Here is a 22,160-nt window from a genome sequence, read left to right on the forward strand (position 1 = left end):
GAAATCATGGGAAGACTTTATTATTATTATTATTATTCAGGCCTCCATGGAGTCAAAAGACTCATCGCGGGAGGTCTTTTCTAAGAAACACAAGTCTATCAAGACTCATCGAGGGAGGTCCCTCCTAGGAAACACAAAGTCTATCATACCACTCCTTAAACGCATTGACTGTTCTCGCTCTCACTACTCCATCAGGCAATGCATTCCATGGTTCAATCACCCTCCATGCAAAGAAACCATTCCTCACTCTCTCTCACCCTTGTCATGACTCCTTCCTGCTGTTCAACCAAGTGAAAGAACTCCCCAGTGTCAACCCTGTAACTACCTCTCAATAGTTTAAAAGTCTCAATCATATTACTTCTCCTTCTTCTATCCCCCAAACTCTGCAGTCCACATTCCCTCAACGTATCCTCATAACTAACATGGTACAGTCCTGAAACCATCTTTGTTATCTGCCTTTGTACCCTTTCCACAGTTAATTTATCCCCTTCAAATCCTGGGGACCAAATCTGAGAACAATAGTATAAGTGTGCTCTGATCAGAGACTTATACAATGGAATGATAAGTCTCATTGACACTGACCTGCAAAGATAATAACCATTTTATCTTTGCAGGTCAATGTCCTTCTCATAATTGCAGCAATCCTCCGTGTTACCTTCACAACCTTTGGAATATGTCCCCTAAATTTCAGGTTTCTATCAATCATCAGCCCTAGGTCTCTTGTCTCGCTCTACTTCCTCCAGTATAACTCCTCCCATAGAATATGCAGCATCCCATCGATGTTTTCCAAACCTCAAGCCCTTACATTTTGCTGCATTAAACTGACATCCCCCATTCATTTGCCCATCTATCTAGCTTATTCAAATCCTCTTGCAGGACTACCACATCTGCACTATTAGTAATAATCCTTCCCAGCTTCGCATCATCCGAAAACAACTGAATATCCCCTTGCAATCCACTGACAATGTCATTGATATAAAGGTTAAACAATATAGGTCCCAGTACTGAGCCCTTTGGGATCCCACTTGTAACCCTCTGCCTATTTGAAACTGTCCCACCATACACAACTCTCTGATACCTATCGGACAGCCAATCCTGAATTCGGTTGGCCAATCTGACATCCAGACCCATGTGATGAAACTTTAATATCAGCTTATCATGTGGCACCCTGTCAAATGCTTTTGCTGAGTATAAGAAAATGGCAGTATATGCCTTTCCCTCATCTAATGCTCTTGTAACTTTATCATAAAAGGCTAGCATATTCCTAAATCAACAGCGCCCCTTTACAAATCCATGTTGACTCTCACCGATAACATTATCCTCATCTGCCCAATGCTGTATATGGTCCCTCACTACTTTCTCCAAGAGTGCTGTAAAAGGATTTAGAGATGATAAAGGTGACATGAAAAGTGGAGAAAAAGATATCCTTGATGTATGGAGCAACTTCAAAAAATTGCTAAATGAAACAAGCAGTGACAGCAAAGTGGTAAAAAAACACTTAACAGGCATGCAATCAGGAATGCACATCTATACTTGAAGTAGAAAAAGCCATTAAAAGCCTGAAATTTGGAAAGGCAGCAGCAGGAGTTGATATTTGACCAGAAATGCTCAAGTATCGAGGTGTAAAAGCTAAAGTGACTGCACTGAAAATCAGTTCAGAAGGCCTGGACAGAGGAATGAATTGCATGAGTAGTGCGCTCTCATAGTATCCATATGCAAAAAGGAAAATAAAACTGTATGTGAGAATTACAGAAGTTTTTCTCTACTGAGTGTTCCTGGTAAGATATATGCAGATATACTTAAGAAACAGTTGAAAAGGATTGTAGAAGGCAAGGTTGGTGAAACACAACTTTGCCTTCTTTAGCTGGATTCAGGCCAAATAGAGGCTGTCAGGATCACAATTTCAATTTATGACAAATAGTTGAGAAATCATGGGAATATAAAAAAGATCTGTATTTATATTTAGATTCCAAGAAGGAAGTACATGAATATGGTTTGATATTAAATCTGGTGTCAGTTAAGGGTGTACATTATCCCCTCTGTTTTTCATTATCTATATGGATCACATTACGAAGGAAAGTGGTATTAAACCTGATATCAAAATTGGAGATGTTAATCTCAGCTCTTTACTTTATGTAGATGATGTTATACTTTTAAATAAATCCAGTACAAGTCTGATAGAATCCCTGACTAAATTGAATAACTGTTGTAATTAATTTGGTATGAAAATCAGTAATAAAACAAGACCAAGACAATGAAAATATGCAGAAACATTGAAAACATCAACTTTGTGAATGGAGAACCTATTGAACAAGTAAAACTTGGGCATAATTTTTAATGAAGACGGTAAATTAAATATGGAAATAGACAACAGAATCAACAAAACCAGTATGGTAGGAAGTCTAATGAATAAATTTATATGGAATAATTAGGAAATTTGTCAAAATACTAAATTAGCTATATACAAGACAGTGTTCAAACCAGTTTTAACTTATGGATCTGAGAGCTGGGTCAGAAGTAAAACACTTGACCAAAGACTAGAGACCGCAGATATGAGAGTCCTGAGAAAGATTAGCGGCATGAACAGATGGCATCAGTGGCAATATCATATTAAAAATGAGGATATTAGGAAAGAACTAGACATTGTCAGCATCCAGGAATGCATTAGAAGAGCTAATCTCAGGTGGTATGGTCACTTAAACAGAATGGCGAGGAAAGATTAGCAAAACAAGTCTTCTCTGCCAGGTTGGTAGGAAAAAGACCAAGATATAGGTGGATTGATATGATAAAAAGTGCCTTAAAAGACAGAAATATAAGATCTGATAAAGTTGAAGTCTTGACAGATAACAGATTGATTTGGAGGAAAATTGTTGATAGCAGTTAGTAATGATGAAAGTACTTCATGTAGTACTATCATAATATCATGTACACCCCTTGATGGTACATGTCAAGAATTTGATGATGATAATGACTGAAGAAAATCTCAGTTTTTTAGTTTCCTGTTTCTGAACAGGAAAAGGATGATATGAATGATGATGATAATGTGGGTGGTGGTGGTGTAATTATAGAAAATAGTTTTACAAGTACTCTTCCTCATGATCTGAATCACAATTGTTTATCTCCTCTTATAAAAAAATAAGAAAAATTAAGTTCGTTAAAAATTTTTAGAGTCTCACCAACCAAAAATTATAAGTATTTTACAAAAGTGTATTGTAGCAGAATTTGGCAAAGAAATTGACTTGTATTTAGATTCCAAGAATCATTGTAACGTTTACTGTCCATGCTTGAAAGATTAAAGTTAGTGGTATAACAGTAGCTGTGCCATGCCAGATTGAAGCAAATCTTGTAACTTTAGATGCTACCATAAAATTTATAATGGAAACTCCTTGGCAGTCAAATTTATGAAATAGCTGGAGAATTACACTATTATTATTATTATTATTATTATTATTCAGGGTCAAAAGACTCTTGTAGGAGGACCTTCCAAGGAAACACAAAAGTCTATCATACCACTCCCTGAACTTATTGACCATTCTTGCTCTCACCACTCTATCAGGCAATGCTTTCCACGGTTCAGCACCCTCAATGGGAAGAAACCACTCCTCACTCTCTTGCTCACAGCTTTCTTTTGCAACTTCCAGGTTGACCCTTGTCATCGCTCCTTCTCACTGTTCCACCAAGCAAAAGAACTCTCCAGTGTCAACCCTGTTAACTACCTCTGAACAGAAGTCTTGATCATATCACTCTTCCTTCTTCTATCTAGCAAATTCTGCAGTCCACATTCCCTCAGCCGATCCTCATAACTAACATTGTACAGTCCTGAACCCATCTTTGTTATCTCCCTCTGTATTCCTTCCACAGTTAATTTATCCCCTAGAAATCCAGGAGATGAAATTTCAAAACAATAGTCTAAGTGTGGTCTGATCAGGGTCTTCTACAATGGAATGATAACTATTTTATCTTTGCAGATTATCTTTGCTTCTTCTCATTATTGCAGCAATCATCTGGGTTACCTTCACCACTTTTGCAATATGTTCCCTGAATTTCAGTTTTCTATCAATCATCACTCTCAGATCTCTTCTTTCCTCTACTTCCTCAAGTACAGTTCCTCCAATCAAGTATGCAGCCTAACATCGATGTTTCACAAACTTCAAGACTTTACATTTTGCTGCATTAAACTGATACCCTCATTCATTTGCCAATCTGTCTAGTTTATTCAAATCCTCTTTCAGGGCTGCTGCATCTACACTATTACTAATAACCCTTCCCAGTTTCACATCATCTGCAAACAACTGAATATCCCCCTGCAATTCATTGTCAATGTCATTGATATAAAGGTTAAACAATACAGGCCCCAGTAACCTTCTTCCTCCTTGATACTGCCCCACCATACACAACTCTCTGATACCTACCAGACAGCCAATCCAGAATCCAGTTGACTAACCCAACATCTAAACCCATGTGCTGCAATTTAAATATCAGCTTATCATGCACCCTGGCAAAATCCAAAAAAAATGGCAGTATATGCCTTTCCCTCATCAACTGCTCTTGTCACTTTATTATAAAAGGCAATCGTATTACTAAAGCAAGCGCACCCCTTAACAAATCCATGTTGACTCTTACAGATAACGTTACCCTTCATTTGCCCAATGCTGTATATGATCCCTTACTAATTTCTCTGAGATCTTAACAACTACTGATGAAACACAAACTGACCTATAGTTAGACACATCTAGTCTGCTACCGCCCTTTGCAATGGCACTATCTTACCTTCCTTCCATTCCCTGGGCACCTTTCCTATAGCCAGACTTTCATTGAAAAGCCGGGTCAAAGGAGCTGTCAGTTCTTTATCACATTCTCTCAAAACTCATGTGAAATACCATCCAGTCCCACAGTTTTACCGACATCCAGGGTACTCAGTATTTGGAACACACTCTCCTCTTGCAGCTCTAAACCTGCTTTGTCCCTCTAGTATTAAAACTTACTTCTCCAGGATGAAAGACTCCATAAAGTGTTCATTGAACAACTCCACTATGTCTTCTGCATCAGTCACTCTATTCCCATTTTTATCCCACGATGTCATTCTTCCACAATCATTTCTCCTCCTACTGGCCACATAGCTAAAAAATTCCCTAGGATTATCTTTGGATCTTAGTGCCAGTCTCTTCTCATATTCCAGTTTCACCTTCCTTACCATATTAGTCACTCTCCTGGTCTGAGGCTTATATTCTTCATGCATCTGCTCTCCCCCCCCCCTCTCCTTATATCTCTTCCATAACTAACCTCTTTTTCACCTGCAGTTCCTGTTTGATATTGTTTGTCATCCACTTTACACCAAATTGTGTCCTCTTCTTCTTCTTCACTCGTGGGATGCAGCTTACTATTGTTGCTAACAAATATTCCTTCGAAATTTCCCAAGCATTAATGATATCCCAGCATTCCAATTTGACCTCCATGGAACTGCCCCAAGTTGATATCTAAGACTATTATAATCACATGCCTTTATAATTCCACATATGTTCCCTTTTCTTTGATACTCCTGCATGTCTATTCATCTTCCAAGTCAAAACCACATGGTCACTCTCTCCAACAGGGAGGTTAGATGTCATCTCAGTTATTATCAGCTCTTCTGATGCTATGACCAAATCCAACTCTTGAACCTCTTGTTCCCTCTATTACATGTTGCCTAAGACATTTGTCTCTCAAGAATTCCAGAAATTCCATTCCCCTATTACTACATGCATTTTCTCAACTTCTTTCCTCTTCCCAGCTTATACTGCTGTAGTTAAAATCTCCTATAACAATCATTCTTCTTGCACTTGCCTTGCCAAGCTCAACTGCCTAAACATCTCCTGCTCTCCACCCTCTGTGCTCCTTGGCTTGTAGCAACATCCCACTAAATATTCTGTCTTGTTCACCTCTACCTCACACTAAATGCTTTCAAAACCATTAGTGTTACTGCCTTCCAAAGCCTCCACTCTTAGAGGACAAAGTCATCACTTATCATAAGCAGTAATCCACCACTGTGTTTTCCCTTTCTATCCCTGCAGAAAAATTCTGTACTCTGCTACTTCTATTTCTGTTATTATATCATTTTCCGTCAACCACGTCTCAGAGATCCCAATAATCTTTGCCCAAGCTGATGCTATCAGTGCCACCAATTCATTTTCTTTATTCTAGATACTCCTGACATTAGTATAAAGCATAAAAATGTCACTGTTTCTATACCTATCATTATCCCCCTCCTCCAGACTCCACTATACTCATTGTTACCTGATGTCATCCCCTTCCCCCAAATACCCATTCCCACAAGAGGCTACCCCTGCTACCATCCACCTGCAGGGAAATCTAGTTTCCCTGCATTGACACACTGACTCGTTCAGAAAACAGCAATCTCTCCAGATTCCTACATCCTTCCTCGTTCAAATGCAAGTGATCTCTCGCATACGGCTCCTTTCTGTCCTCAAATGCCCTTCAAGCATCCACATATTCCAATCCTCTCTTCTGACACATTCTGGCTATTATGCTATTCATTATTACTGCTCTTCTGCTCAGCTCGTCATTATCATACCTGAGTACCACACACACACACACATGCTGCCTTTTCTCTCTGCATTTTCTTCTGTACAACCTCAAGCATGAATCTCAGATCTCTTGCCACCTGATTTACACTGCCTCTCAAGTCATTCGGGCCCACCATCACAATCATCTCATCCATCCTTTCACCTCTCTTAATTGCCATAGCTACACTTTCTATTGTTCCTCCAGGCAAACACTCCTCTGGCATCCTATCTTGCACACCACAGATCATCGAGTCTCCATACATCATACCTCTTACCACTCTATTCCTTGATTGCTCACCTGCATCCCTCACTCTCTCTCTCTCTCCTCTGACTCTTTCTCTCTGTGTTCCCCTAATTACCTGCTGTCCTGGCATCACTCTATCCTTGGTTTCAGCACTCCCTTGAATTCTTCTCATTCCCTCTCTCCAACTGTTTCCATTCTCTCCTCTTCTGTCATTCCCATAACTCTCTCATTCCCTCTCTTCTGTTTCTATTCTCTCCTCTTCTATCATTCCCATAACTCTCTCTCATTCCCTCTCTTCTACTGTTTCTATTTTCTCTCCTCTTCTATCATTCCCATAACTCTCTCTCACTCCTACTCTGATTTGCCTAATCTCATCTTTCATACTTCTCATCTCATTCCCGAGACATTCCACCTCCTCTTTCAGCTCATCTCTCTGCAAGTTAGCCACTCTTGCTCGCCATTCATGCTCCCAATCAAACAATCTCCGAAAACTTCACAATCATTCAAGCCTTCCACACTCCCCATTCTTATTTTTTCATTCATATTCAGCTCGTTATTCTCATCCTCAATCACACTACTCATCTCTCTAGGTTGAGATTCTTCAGCCCCTGATGCAACGAGGTCAGTTATTATAAAATCTAGCTTACTAAGTTCCTCCCATTTCCCCTTCTCTCACCCGCCACATATTCAACTGCTGGGATTCATACATACCACAAGCACTGCATGCCACAAAATCCTGTAGTATGTTATGCAAAATAGAGTCCTTAAATAGGGGAGGACTTGGTGTGCACGCCATTTCTAATTTGAGCTGCAGCTGCTGTCATCATTCAAATAGTGCCGAGGAACTACTACAACTAAATGTTAAATACTAAATGCTTTACTATACTAAATAACTAAATACAAAAACTTTTCTTCTTCTCTTCCACTGTAGATGTGTCCGATTCCCACCTTGCCTTCTCGGCAACCCAAAAATAACACAATATAAACAACAACTAAACTCCAAAAGCAGCACCACTTATATTACTGAAAAAAAAAGTAGCACAGTTCGCAACAGAAGTCACACTATACACTGTTTAAAAACCTTTTTTTTTTTTAGCACAGCTCAAAATCCATTGCCAAATCCACAGCTCAAATCCATTGCCAAATTCCAACTTCACTAGAGGTTGGAATCGGACGCATCTACGGTGGAAGAGAAGAAGAAGATAAGTTTTGTATTTAGTTATTTAGTATACAGGTCATCTTTGGAGGGTGTGTAAGCAAGGGAATGAGGCTTCATTCAAATTCTCTGCAAGGGACTGCAGAAAATTTGAATGTATTTAAGGCATAGTATGATGAGCTGTATGTATTACGAGGGAATCTCCTGCAATTAGTCCTTGACTCCATGGGGTTTCAGAATAATAATAATTATTAAAAGATAATATTGAGTTTATGAAAGAAATGCAGTTAATGAAAGACTTTCATCTGTTTCATCCAAAAAAAAAAAAAAATTCAAAGCCTGGAAAATATGATAAAAAGGAAATAAGACTTTTTGAAGATGTGGGAATATGAAGAGGGGTGGGGGAGTAAACCTGTAACTGGTCTATGACTCTCGGTACAATAGCACCATTCAGCATAAAATCCAAAAAGACAACTTCTATTATATAATCAAATATGTGCCAAAATTAGATCCAGTTTAAATGGTAACACTATTGATTGTTTATGATTCTTAAGAGCTCACTTTATTTGGACAGGTAGTGTGGATGCTGAAATATGACTAAAATTTGCAGTATCAATATGTATATTTTTTGTTTTTAGAATAATTGTATTTTTAACAATTTTTCTAAAAATATCTATTATTGTAATAAAAGTGATTACTTTGTTTTTTTTCTTACTTTATCGCACCTAATTGTTATCAATATTTATGACAAAAATGTTTGTTATTGAAATACCAATATTAAGATTTCGACTGGTATTATGAGCCATAGTTAGTAAGTATACAATGTTTTTTTTTTTCTCCCTCATGTATTTTATGTTATTCATGTCTTCCTTTCTTTCATTACATGGTAATGAAAGAAAAATAATTAATTTTAAATAAGTGGGTGATGAAAGAAAGGAAGGTTTATTATATTTTAAAAATCCCTATATATGTATAAAATTTTATGATTTTGTGAAAATAAGCATAAGTTGTTTTCCATTCTAGGTAAGCAAGAATGGAATGAAGGGAATCATTCTTGATGAAGTTAAAAGCATAAACAAATCACTTTCAGTGTTAAGCAATGTTATCTCAGCTGTTGGTGATGGAAATGTGAGTACATTATTTAAATTTATTATTTCTGTTTATACATTATTTGCCGACCTGATTGGCATGGCCAGCATATCCAGTCAGCAGGCTGTGGGCAGATGCTTGTGATTGTTTTTAGGTTGGAGATGAAGTTCATCACCCAGAGCGAGACAACTCCCAGCTTATTGAAGGCATTAGAGGACTTGAAAAAGTTCCATGTTTGGTCTCTAGAGCAAGTTTTCAGATTGTTTAAAAAAACAAAAACTATAAAACAATTATAAAATTAATAAAAAATTTTTAAAAAAATCCTTAACCCACTCATGGTACTAATGTGCTAGGTTTTCAAAACCTTTCTAATTGTCTCATTCCTCATTATTTGAGCCACTTTCTAGTGATTTGTATATCTATTAGATCATGATTATTACCATCAGTCTCATTTATGAGGAATCAAATCTAAAAGGTGGCATTTCGCTGGAAGTCTTATGTAAAGAATCTAGTCTGTGGACTTGTTTGTTTACAAAATCATTAAACATAGAGTGGAGTATATAGTGACTAGCGAAGGAAAGATGGTGGCAGGTTTGTCTTTGCATGAATTTAATTTTGATTTCAGTCATTTCGTGAAATGTGAGGTGTGCTATATGTATTCATTCGATTATGCAGATAAATTATGGATATTTAAGGCAGATGGAAGGAAGGTATGTGTGCAAAGTGTGATCTGAATGAGGACTTGATGAGAGGTAATATATTGGTAACTGAAAGTGTTAGTTGTAGAATGCCATGAGGAGGATGAGTGCTTATCTGATAGCAAAGAGGGACAGTGTAAAAGAGCAGCAAAAAATTGGTAAAAAAGTGTTGAAAAAGCAAACGAGCGATCTGATGAACTTAACAATTGATGGTAAGAATGACATAAACAATACAAATGTAGCAGAAGTCGAAAAACAGAGTGAATTAAAGGAAAGGTGGTGAGCGGTACTGATGGCGAACAAGTGTGTATGGCTGGCATTAAAATTGAGAGAGTGAATGAAAGTGAAAATGTGATGTAAGATTTGAAAGCTGAGTTAGTTAAGATGAGACAAAGGATGAAATGAATGCAGAGGGAAATTAAGAGAATTCGAGATATGTATGGAATTGTGAAAATGATTAAAACAGATGATATCGGTATGAAAGAGGTAACGAAAGACCTATGAATGGCAGTGTATGGGGATTCCATTATTAGAAGTGCGGTAAACAAGAAGATGCACAAGGTTTGTTTTCCTGGAGGTAAAATGAATAGAGTGATTGAGGTATTGGATATGATGAGTAAGCGAGCAAAAGAGTTGGTAGTGGTAATAGAGACAAATGACTTGACTGGGAACACGTAAGATTGGATATCAGGAAGTTATTGAGAAGGATAAAAGATAATCGGTGTGTTGAGGCTTAAGTGATGTGAAGAATTCATGTTGGAGGTTTAATGGAATATTATCATCACTGAGAAAGGATTAAAACAAATTTTAATGCTTCCAATATTTCGTCTTAGTCACAGAGACATCTTTAGGGATTACAAAATACTTTTTGTAACAACACACACAAATACAATACAACAGTGAGTGAAACTAAAGTCCTAGGTGGTGTGCCCTCTATGGGCTTTTGCAGGTGACTTAGGATGTAAAGAGGGATCTCTGATAATTAATGTTTCCCAAATTTTGGGAAGTTTCATGCAACCGTATTTGTTTAAATTAGGGTGATTCCTGAGTGCAGATGCAGATTCAAAGAACAGTCTTTCTTTTTTTAATTTACTATGGTGGAGCATGGTGGTTTTTTCCAGGAGATCCTGTGAGTTGTATCCAAAACATGGTCTGCAAGGCCAGATTGACCATAATCGTGATTGCAGATGTATGACTTGTGTTCTTCTAATCGGATGGTTGCTGATCTGCCTGTCTGTCTGAAGTAAGCCAGTTTACAGGAACAACCTGTTCCTGTAAACTGACTTAAGAACAGGAACAGGTTGTTCCTGTTCCTGACTGTAAGTAAGCAACAAGTATATGGGAAATTGAGCAAACTTGATGTTAATAAGGCTGTGGGACTTAATAATATATCATCAAGTATTTTGAAGAAATGTGCCGGGGAGTTGGCATCTGCCTTGACATATTTGTTTAATATGAGTCTTGCACTGGGTCAAGTTCCAAAGGAGTGGAAAAAAGGCAAGATTGTGCTGCTTCATAAGGGAGGTGACTGAACTCAAGCATCAAATTATAGGCCTATCTCTTTGTGTCAGTTGTTGTTATTGTAGTGGTGAAAGTGTTGGAGAGGCTTGTGAGAACCAGGATCCAGAATTGGGTTGGCAACAATAGTATTATCTTTAATGGACAGCATGGATTTGCTGAAGGGGAGGTCATGTTTTAGTAATCTACTTACTTATTACAATAAAGTGATGGCTTCATTGGTCAAAGGAGAGATTTGGATGGGGATATTCATTTGTTTGCAGGTGATGCAACGTTGGGACAAACTATGAGGAGTAAAGTAGATGTTGTTTCCTTACGAGAAGACTTGGATAGATTGAGTGAATGGGCACAGGTGTGGGGATTCCAGTTCAATGTTGCAAAATGTAAGGTTTTAAAATTTGGGATAGAAAGATGGGATGTAGAATTTACATTTGGTGTGGATATGTTGTTGGAGGTGGAGGAAATAAGAGATGTTGCAGTGATGGTGGGTAAGGATCTAAAATTTAGAAAAACACATTGCCAAAATTGTGAGGACAAGACAACTATTCTGGGCATGATGCATAGGATACTGACTTATAGAAGTAAGGCGATTCTTGTTCCATTGTATAAGGCTCTGATTAGGCCATGCGTGGACTACTTTGCCCAGATTTGGACAAAGAGATGTTGGAAAGGGTCCAGAAGTGACTGACTAAGATAATTTCTGATCTCTGGAATGTTGAATATGAGGAAAGGTTGAGAAGATGCAATTTACAGAGTCTAGTGAGTAGGAGGAAGAGGGGGTGATATGATAGAGATATACAAATTAGTAAGTGGTTGTTATAGGATCATTGTTGAAGAGGTTTTTCATAAAATGGTGAGAGATCAGGGGAAGAACTAGAGGTCATCCCTGGAAGCTGAAGGAGGGTTTGAATAAGAGAGTGAGAAGCAGGTTTTTTGCATGCAGAGTTGTGAATGATTGAGCTGCTTTGCCTGAGAGTGTGGTGTCTGCAGAGATTGAATGTGTTTAAGGTGCATTATGATACAAACCCTGTGTGTATGACAAAGGGACCTCCTAAATCAGTCTTTGACTCCAAGGGGATCTTAGGATAATAAGTATAATAATAATTATGATTGTTAAGAGACTTCCATGCAGTTCTCCTCAGCTAGTATATAGGGTGGGCCAAAAGTTACTTTACGTAATATTATTTTTTTAAATTTCTTTTTAACAGTGTCTTCAAGAGCAAATATTTGATATAATAGGCATTCTGGTATGTGAATTCTGAGTATCCAATAGAAATTGATTTAACATCCAACAGGTCTGCACACAGTGGAAATATGTTGCCTATAAGAATGTGAGTTGGGACCATGTCACTTCATTTCCATTTGTTGGCTTGCTCAGTAGGTAGTAGGCTTGCTCATTACATCTCCTGTACCTTCATCATTCATCATCAGGTACCTTCATTAGATGGCAAGTTATTATTGTTTAGATGATTGTTTGAGATAACAGGCCATTAGATGACTTAAAGCTGAGCAGTCTCAGCTGAAGATGGCATGTAGTCTTAATATGTCACATATTTATTGCCTTGGCACTATGGATGCAGTTTCATTGTAAAAAGAGCTGGCCAAGGTCATCTGAAGGCTCAATCAACCAGAACAGACTGCTATCTAGTTCCAACTTCAAGATGGAACCCTACAATGTTCTGTCAACATCTCTTGAAGTTGCTGTGATCAAAGGTGAAAACATTGTCAACAGGACTGTTAAGAAGCTCAGTTCAAATGGACTCTATGTAAGAAAGTCAGTGGTTTGTATCCCATTAACCACAAACCACCACAGAGCTATCAAAACTGGTGCCATGAACATGTGACTTGGAGCCCTGACAAATGGGATCTAATTCTGATCTTAGATGAGTTTTAAGCCTACAAATAGATTCTAGATGTTGTTTGAACTGGGAAGAATAAAGAATATGGTACCATTCTTCAAAAATTAGAGAAAGGGATAGTTGTGGTGGAGGCAGGGTTCTCATCTGGGGCAGAATACTGTTCAGCATGTATTCCTCTTTGTGTTATTGATAGGGATACTGTAACTGCATGGAGGTACTGAGAACAGATTTTCAAACCCTGTGTGACTTTGTAGGAATGTGGTTGGCCTAGTTTTCTTTTCATGCATGACAGTGCCACTACTTTTAGAGCTCAAGTAGTAGTCTGTCACTGATATCTTCAACTGAAGATATCAGTGACTGACTTAGCCATTACCAGATTTAAATCCAGCTGATTTAAATGCCCTTGGGTGTCACATGCATGCTGATAGCAACAATTTCGGTCACTTGGCGAACTGAAGTCTGATATGGGAGAATGGGATTTATTGCCACAGAATCATACAGATATCCTTATATCAAGCATAGTCCACCATACTCAAGCCTGTTTATCTGTTAGAGAGGAATCGTATGCTATACTGATATTTTGTTACACCATATTTTCGAGCATATTCTGTTCAACTTCTGTAATATGATCTTTTTGGTAATTCTTATTCAATCCTATGTAATGTCCTTTATACCTGTTGGATATTTCTCACTGTTTCCTCGTTTCATTGTTATATCATTATACATTACCTAATTTTGTCCACCTTCATCGCAAGCTGCATGAGTTACACCACATTTTTCCCTAGTTCCCTGATGAATACAGTGGGGCTTTGCTTTGTTTAACTGAGCCAGCATGATGCCCAGTGGATACCTACTAATGGAATGCACCATGTGAAGGTGAGGATTGGATATTATTATTTTTTTTAATACATTTATCACACACACACATACAAGAAGTACAAGAATCTATAGAACATCAGTGCCATGTGCAAGGCTAGATAAGGGTTATTATTATTATTATTGTTATTATTATTATTATTATTATTATGTGACACCTCCAGGGAGTCCAGAGACTCATCGAGGGAGGGCACCTACTCTACATCTCTCTGTCTCTACCACTCAATCCACCAACTACTGTAAAATCTCTCGCAATAAATTTTTTAAAATTTTCAAGATCGATTTTACAGAGGTTTCCGAATATATAAGAAGTTAGAAATAATAATGTATTAAAATGAATGTTATATCTCTACTGTTAAAATGCATAAAGTAATATATATTGTATATGTATTGTATAAAGTATATGTAAAACGGAAAGTTAGGGATTAACCCAGATTAGCGATGATGAAGTAAGAACGAAAGTTCACAAAGTCATATAGAAATATGTTCCCAAGAACAGAGGGAACCGAAATGACATCAGCGTGCTCACGGGTAATCCTGGAAACTACATCAGAAGAACAAAGGATCAGCTACGATATAAAGGGGCTCTTGGCTCTCGGTTTTTGTCGTCTCTAGATTTGGTTCCAGGTACATGACCCCAGGTGCGGGAGGGAAAGAGGAGGGGCCATTATTTTGATGTATTTTCTTTGGATGTAAAGACATGCTGCAAGAATGTGGTTACCCATTAGAAATTGCGGTGACTTCGGCTGTTCCATCCAGTTCCTCGGCGAAGAATCGATTTGAAGCTTTCCCAGAAAACTTTTACAGCAGAACCGTCAGGATCATCCAGGCAATCACCAGAAACCAGGAAGATGACAAAAGGTCAAGCTAAGCTAACTGAGGTTTGTCCAGGTTAATAGAACTGTGTTTGTTAAAGTCAAATGTAAGTAAGCTCTACTTTGTTAATGTCTAAAAAGCTTGTAACTGAGAATTGCATGTGTGCTTACAGGAAATGTTAGTATTTAGTTAGTTAATAAGCAGAGGCAATTAGAGGAAAAACAAATGTTAACCCATATGCATTGTGAACGAAGTTTAGCTAAGTTTAACGTAAGAAGTGGCTACATGTACAGTCAGATAACTAAGTGTTGGTTGTGCAATATACAGTTGTATATGTTGCTTTCTGTGCATGAAGAAAGGCTTAGAGAGATAATTTCTCCATTTTGTTTCAGCATTTTACTATTTTACTAGGTAAAATAAAAATGTTTTGTTTGTAACTATCTTGTCTGATCTATTTGCCAATGCACTGTGTCCAAAAAATAAGCAAACCTGTGAGCCTGTTTAAGTAAGAATTGTCACAACTAGCTATAAAGGATTGTATATGTTAAGTTTAATCTTGTATATGTTCCATACTTAAATTCTTAAGCTATATTTATAATTTAGAATGGCACAGTCATAAAAAAAATACATTTTTCTAAATTACATAGTTTGAAAGTTGGTAACCTGCTTATCGTGAATAGACTGAAAACAAAGGTCATTCACCAGCAGTACGGACATATAAGGGATTATAAAGGATTAATAGCAAGGCTAATATTAAGCGGAGTATAGTTTTTTTGAGTAAAGTAGAAGAAATAAGTTAGGCCTAAAGTGCACACGTATAAAAGGAATAAAAGGTTGATATAAGTTGATATAAGTTGATACAGTTGATAGCGATAGTAAATAGAAAGTTGATGATAGAATATTGATAATAGAAGACAAATAAAAAATTACAAAGGAGCAACTGACATTATTTTAACAATAGCGCAGATGACATTATTTTACACTACAATGAACTGCAACTACACCAATGCCATCTGCTGCCCGCAACCACTACTAGTATTTTCATAGGCAAACAAAAACATCCATGCCCTCCGCAGGATTCGAACCCAAAGCCTTTTGGCTGGAGAATGGATATGCTACCCACTCGGCCAACCAGGCTGGTTGAGAAAGAAGAAACCTGTTGACATTCTTCTTAAAGAGCTGTAGGCTGAAATTGTTAGGAAACACATCATGATGAAAGCTGTTCCAGAGGACAGAGGTAGATGGAATAAATGAGTAAGAGGAGAAGCAGGTTCAATGAGTTTGCAGTTGTACTGTAAAGGGATGTTGGACAGCAGCTGCTCTTGTTTTAACAGGTATAACAGCAAGTGGAGGAACAATGTTTTCCAATTCACTGGAATAGTGACCATGGAAATACCTGTAGAAGAGACACTGAGCTGAAACATTATCTGGGAGATAGAGGTTGAAATTGGCCTGTGAGGGAAGGGTCATCTATAAGCCAAATTGCTCTCCTCTGGACAGCAAGAATTTTTAAGGAGGTTTTAGATGCACCACTCCAAATGTGTGTACAGTATTTTATGGTTGCTGGATTTAGAATTTATATAGGGTTAGTAACTGGGTGGGTGTAAAATAGCTTCTTGTGTTATATAATTCTAATTTGATATGCAATATATGAAAATATATTGCATATATGAAACTCTAATTTCTAATAGGTTCACTGTCCACTGAAGTTTTGTTCCTGGAAATATTATATAGTGAACTATATAATACTACTACACTAAAATGCCCACCAAACTAAAACACAGCACTTAAATAATGAAATAACAAGGAAAAATAATTATTTAATTATGCAAAAGTGAAAATGTTACAGGAATTTTGTGTTTTAAAAAGTTTCATCTGAACTCGGTAATTTTCCATATAGCAAGCATAATAAGACCTTAGAGATATGTTTATGATTTGGATCACCAGTTTCCTAATTTTTTAGACGAGAGTCTTTTTCAAAGGATAAATTAAGTTCTTCACTGTATACTTTTATGGGGCACCCACCCACAAAAAAGGGATTTTGTAAACCTGTAGTACATTTGAACCATAGTTAGATTCAAATGTATTCTCAAATTTGCTCTTACTCTTTCTGAGTATTTATGAGAGCAAAAATATGCACTGTACTGTAATTGATTTTAATTAAACTGATAATAAAGGCAAGGTGAGGCAGATTATAATGCGTCACTACAATTATAAGCTGTAGACTAATTCTCCTCTGCAGACATGAAGTGATCAGTGCACAGCAATGTTTTTTTCTTTTTTAATGCAAGCATGTATATAATATTTTCTGACATAAAACATATTTATCTGATAAAAAAATAAACCAAATTTATTCAGTTATTAAAAATAATCATTCATAATAGTTAAAAATTTTATTCTGGTTGTAAGCCTTGGTCTCACTCAGTTAGCAACTGACTATTGAAAAAAACACATCTCCCAGTTGCCTCTCTTCTGTAGCCCTTGATTTCATATAATCATACCAAATTTATACAAGTTCTAAAGCATTCATAGTTAAGCATTTATGGAGACGCAACACATGTGTTAAAATAATTACTTTACTTAATATTAGGAAAGTAACATTTATTATTATTATTATTATTATTATTATTACCCAAGACCTCATGGAGTCAAAGACTCATCTGGGAGGTCCTTTTATCACACACACATCTCATCATACCGTGTCTTAAACACACTCAAACTCCTTGCAGACACCACACTCTCAGGCAAGGCATTCCAATCATTCACAACTCTGCCCGAAAAAAACCTGCCTCTCGCTCCCCTACTCACACCTTCTTTATACAGTTTCCAGGGATGACCTCTGGTTCTCCCCCGATCTCCCACTATTCTATAGAACCTCTCCAACATTGATCCTATAACAAACCCTTACCAACTTGTAGGTCTCTATCATATCTCCCCTTTTCCTCCTGTCCACCAGACCCTGCAAATTGCATCTCCTCAATCTTTCCTCATACTCGACATTCAACAGGTCAGAAACTACTTTAGTCAGTCGCCTTTGAACCCTTTCCAACATCTCTTCATCCTTCTGAAAACCCGGTGACCAAATCTGGGCACAATAGTCCATGTGTAGCCTAATCAAAGCCTTATATAACAGAACAAGAATCTCCCTACTTCTACATGTCGGTGTCCTCCACATCATTCCCAGAAGCCTTTGTGTTGTCTTCACAATTTTGGCTGTGTCCCCTAAATTTTTGATCCTTATCCACTATCACCCCAGATATCTTTTTTCTTCCACCTCCAACAATGTATCCTCACCAAGCATAAATTCTGCATCCTAGCTTTGTTTTCCAAATTTTAAAACCTTACATTTTGCAACATTGAACTTACATCCCCATTTGCTTGCCCAATCACTCAATTTATTCAAGTCTTCCTGCAAGGTCGCAACATCCTCACTACTCTTCATGGTTCATCCCAACTTTGCATCATCTGCAAACAACTGAATATCTCCATCCAAATCTTCACCTATATCATTAACATACAAGTTAAACAGTAATGGCCCTAAAACAGATCCCTGAGGCACTCCGCTAGTGACTTTCCTTTTCTTCGACATCGCCCCCCCCATACATAACTTGTTGATACCTATCAGACAGCCAGTCTCCAATCCAATGCACCAATCTAATATCCAGCCCCATCCACCCCGGTTTGACTATCAATTTATCATGAGGTACTTTATCAAAAGCCTTTATGAAATCCAAGTATATCACTGCGTATCCTTCTCCTCTGTCCAAGGAAGCTGTCACTTTATTGTAATAAGTAAGTAGATTACTAAAACATGACCTCCCTTTAGCAAATCCATGCTGTCCATCAAAGATGATACCATTGTTGTCAACCCAACTCTGGATCCTAGTTCTCACATGCTTCTCCAACAACTTAACCACAACACCTGACACACAGATAGGCCTATAGTTTAATGCTTGAGTTCGATCACCTCCTTTATGAAGTGGCACAATCTCCCTCCTTCCACTCCTTAGGGACTTGACCGAGTAAGACTCGTATTAAAAAAATATGTCAAGACAGGTGTCAACTCCCTGGCACATTCCTTCAGAATACATAGTGATATATTATCAAGTCCCACAGCCTTATTAACATCTAGTTTACTCAACTCCCCATACACCTCTTGCTCACTTACCATCAGTCTCTCCTCCCCATCATCTACTCCTCTCAATCTCTCCATGAAGTCACATTCACAAGATTGAAAAACCTGTACGAACTGCTCATTAAGTATCTCCACCACACATTCCACAACAGCTGTCTTGCCATTTTCTCCAATCAATGTCATCCGTTGATAATCATTCTTTCTTTTGCTGGCTACATATCGAAAGAACTCTGGATTCTTTTTGGCTTCATTAGCTAACTGCTGTTCATACCTCTCTTTAGCTACCCTCACCAACCAAGTCACCCTCCTTGCCTGGTCTTTGTAGACCTCATGGAATTGGTTATTTCTACTTCACTTATGCTGCCTCCACAATGCCCTCTTTCTCTGTATCGCATGCTTAATCTCTTTATTCATCCATCTCACACCTACTTTATTTAACCTTCTCACCTTGGAATATATTTAGACATATCATCTACTAGATAGTTTTTGAAAATCTGCCAAGCTGCACTGATCTCTTTTCCAGCTAACTCCACATTCCATGTTACACCCACAAGCTGTATCCTGAGTTCTCCATAATCACCCTACTTGTAGTTCCACATATACCCTTTTCTCACAGAGGTCCTCACACTGATGGCAACCACCTAGTAGTCACCTCATGGTCACTCTCACCAATATGTGGGTGATTTTGACACTTCATTTATAATTACATCCTCTGATGAGATGACCAAATCCAAGACCCTCAATCCTTGCATGCCCTCTGTTACATACTGTCTGAGGTAGTTATCCCTCAAAAACTCAAGAAACTCATTTTCTTTACTTCCAGTTGCTATCTCATCATTCCAGTCTATATTGCCATAATTAAAATCTTATTTGCTTTGCTAATTTGATTATACATTTCATTATCACCACCACCACCCACATTTCCTGGTCTATAACAACATCCAACCAAGTATTTGATTCCATTCACCTCTATTTCACACTATACTGCCTCAAAACCACTGGCACTATTTGCCTCTTGCATCTCTACTTTGTATGGACATAACTCTTTCTCTATCATCAATAACACTTCCCCCCCCTTTTTTTTTTACTCTTTCTATCCTCACGAAACACATCATACCCTTCCATCTCTATTCCTGTCAGGATGTCGTCCTCTTCCAACCATGTCTCATTTATTCCGACAATCTTTGGGTGAACAGACGCAATTAATGCAACCATTTCATCTACCTTGTTTCTTATACTTCTAGTATTTGTATACAACAGCTCATTTCTGGATCTACAGATAGTTCCACTGATACCACCCACTCGATGTGATCTCTCAATGCTCGAATTGGGCCGTTTCCCTTTCTGCTTATTCATTTTAAAACCCTTTTTAATTCCAACTGTTTCCTCTTGATCCCAGGTTATTCCATTCCTTTCTACACATGCTCTCACCTCCTCTCGGAGCATCCACCTTTCTTATGCTGTGTACCTCTGTCCACCCTGAGCCTTCCCATTTTCTTGTTCCTCTTGCATACCCATTCTCACATTTTCTATACTCATACCACTTCATAATCATTCATAACCACCTCTTCAATCTCTCCTAACTTACTCTCCTGCTCTTCCACATCACTTCCCGCTTGATCTGATTTATTCTCTCTCTCACTCTACTCACTTTTCTACCTTCCAGCAGCAATTTGACATTTCATTTATTATTATTATTGTTAAAAAAAAAAAGTTCTAAAGCAAGTAATACAGTGTATTTGTGGGAGGGGGGGGAACTACTGTAATACAATCAAACATTTTGAAGGTGGGCAAGTTAAAGACAATATTTAAGTATTGCATGCAGAATTGTCATTTCATACCTTGCAACTATACCAGGGACAGTTCTGAAGAATGACTCATGTTTTGGGCTGTTATGTGATTGATGTAAACAGCTAAATTTAACCATTTTTCCATTAATACATGCAATAAAATGCAGTTATTGTTTATTAAAAATGAAATATCAGTCTTTAGATTTCTTTTCTATCCTCCATTTATAACAGATTCTTATTTATCTTCAGTTTATGACAGTGTTCTTATAGGAAAATGACTTCATTTTCCAAGTACTCATTATTTCCTAATTGAAATAACTGAGGATTGGCTGCAATACTTTATTATTATTATTATCCCCCCCCCCATGGAGTCAAAGACTCATCCAAGGAAGTCCCTTTGTCATACACAGCTCATCATACCATGCCTTAATTACATTCAAATTCTCTGCAGACACCACAGTCTCAGGCAATGCATTCCAATCATTCACAACTATCTATGGAAAAAACTGTTTCTTACTCCCTTGCTTACACCCTACTTATACAGCTTCCAGGGATCTCTTGTTCTCCCCCAATCTCTTACCATTTTATGAAAAACCTCTTCAATGTTAACAACCCCTTATCAGCTTGTACATCTCTATCATGTCATTCCTCTTCTTTCTATCCACTAGACTTTGCAAATTGCATCTTCTCAAACTTTCTTCATACTCTTCCAGAGACCAGAAACTACCTTAGTCAATCACCTCTGTACCCTTTCCAATATCTCTTCATCCTTTTGAAAACCAGGTGACCAAATCTGTGCACAGTAGTCCATTAGTGGCCTATTCATGTCATTATCCAGTAAAACCAGAATCTCCTTTCTTCTACAAGTCAGTTATCTGCATCATTACTAGAATTTGTTGTATGTCCTCACAATTTTGGCAATATGTTCTTTAAATTTTAGATCCTTATCCAACATCACCCCAAGAAGTAGGGATTGCTTTCTAGGTTATAACCAGAGTTAGATTTTTAAGTTTATTTAGATTTTTTGCACATTATTATTTTCTTTTATTTATTATTTCATGACACCTCCAAGGAGTCCAAAGACTTATTGAGAGAGGGCACTTACTCTACAACACACTGTCTCCCCTTCCATCCGTCTCCATCATCTACACTAATGCCATCTACATCTACTGCCCACCAGCACTGCTAGTATTTTTTTGTCTCTAAATTGCATGTGTCCTGAAGGGCGATTTGTCTGTATGCAGGATGAAAAACCCAAGTTTCCATGAGGAAAAGCCCTCCTACTTCCATATGAGATTGGCTAACTCACCTTAAATTGAAAAAACCCATATAAAGATTCCTCCTATCACAATGAGAATTGAACTTAGGCCTTTTCAAATTGAAAGGCACAATGTACCATCATTCTTCCATCATTGT

The 22,160-nt window shown here is 37.7% G+C and overlaps 1 protein-coding gene across 4 annotated transcripts in view; it reads left to right on the top strand.

Moving 5' to 3' along the window:
• LOC150099977 (kinesin heavy chain-like) overlaps window positions 1–22,160 on the top strand; it is a 306,528-nt gene that overhangs the window by 175,850 nt on the left and 108,518 nt on the right. For 3 of the 4 annotated variants that reach the window (XM_090402371.1, XM_090402372.1, XM_090402374.1), the window contains exon 9: window positions 8,987–9,091. The exons of the other annotated variant lie outside the window; for it this stretch is intronic. In XM_090402371.1, coding sequence (XP_090258497.1) covers window positions 8,987–9,091 — 105 coding nt within the window. The remainder of the gene's footprint in view (window positions 1–8,986; window positions 9,092–22,160) is intronic. 4 annotated transcript variants of the gene reach the window in all.

This window comes from Typopeltis vanoorti, chromosome 13, assembly GCF_054136105.1.
Source record: "Typopeltis vanoorti isolate ZY-2024b chromosome 13, IOZ_Tvanoo_1.0, whole genome shotgun sequence".
Classification (NCBI taxonomy): Eukaryota; Metazoa; Arthropoda; class Arachnida; order Uropygi; family Thelyphonidae; genus Typopeltis; species Typopeltis vanoorti.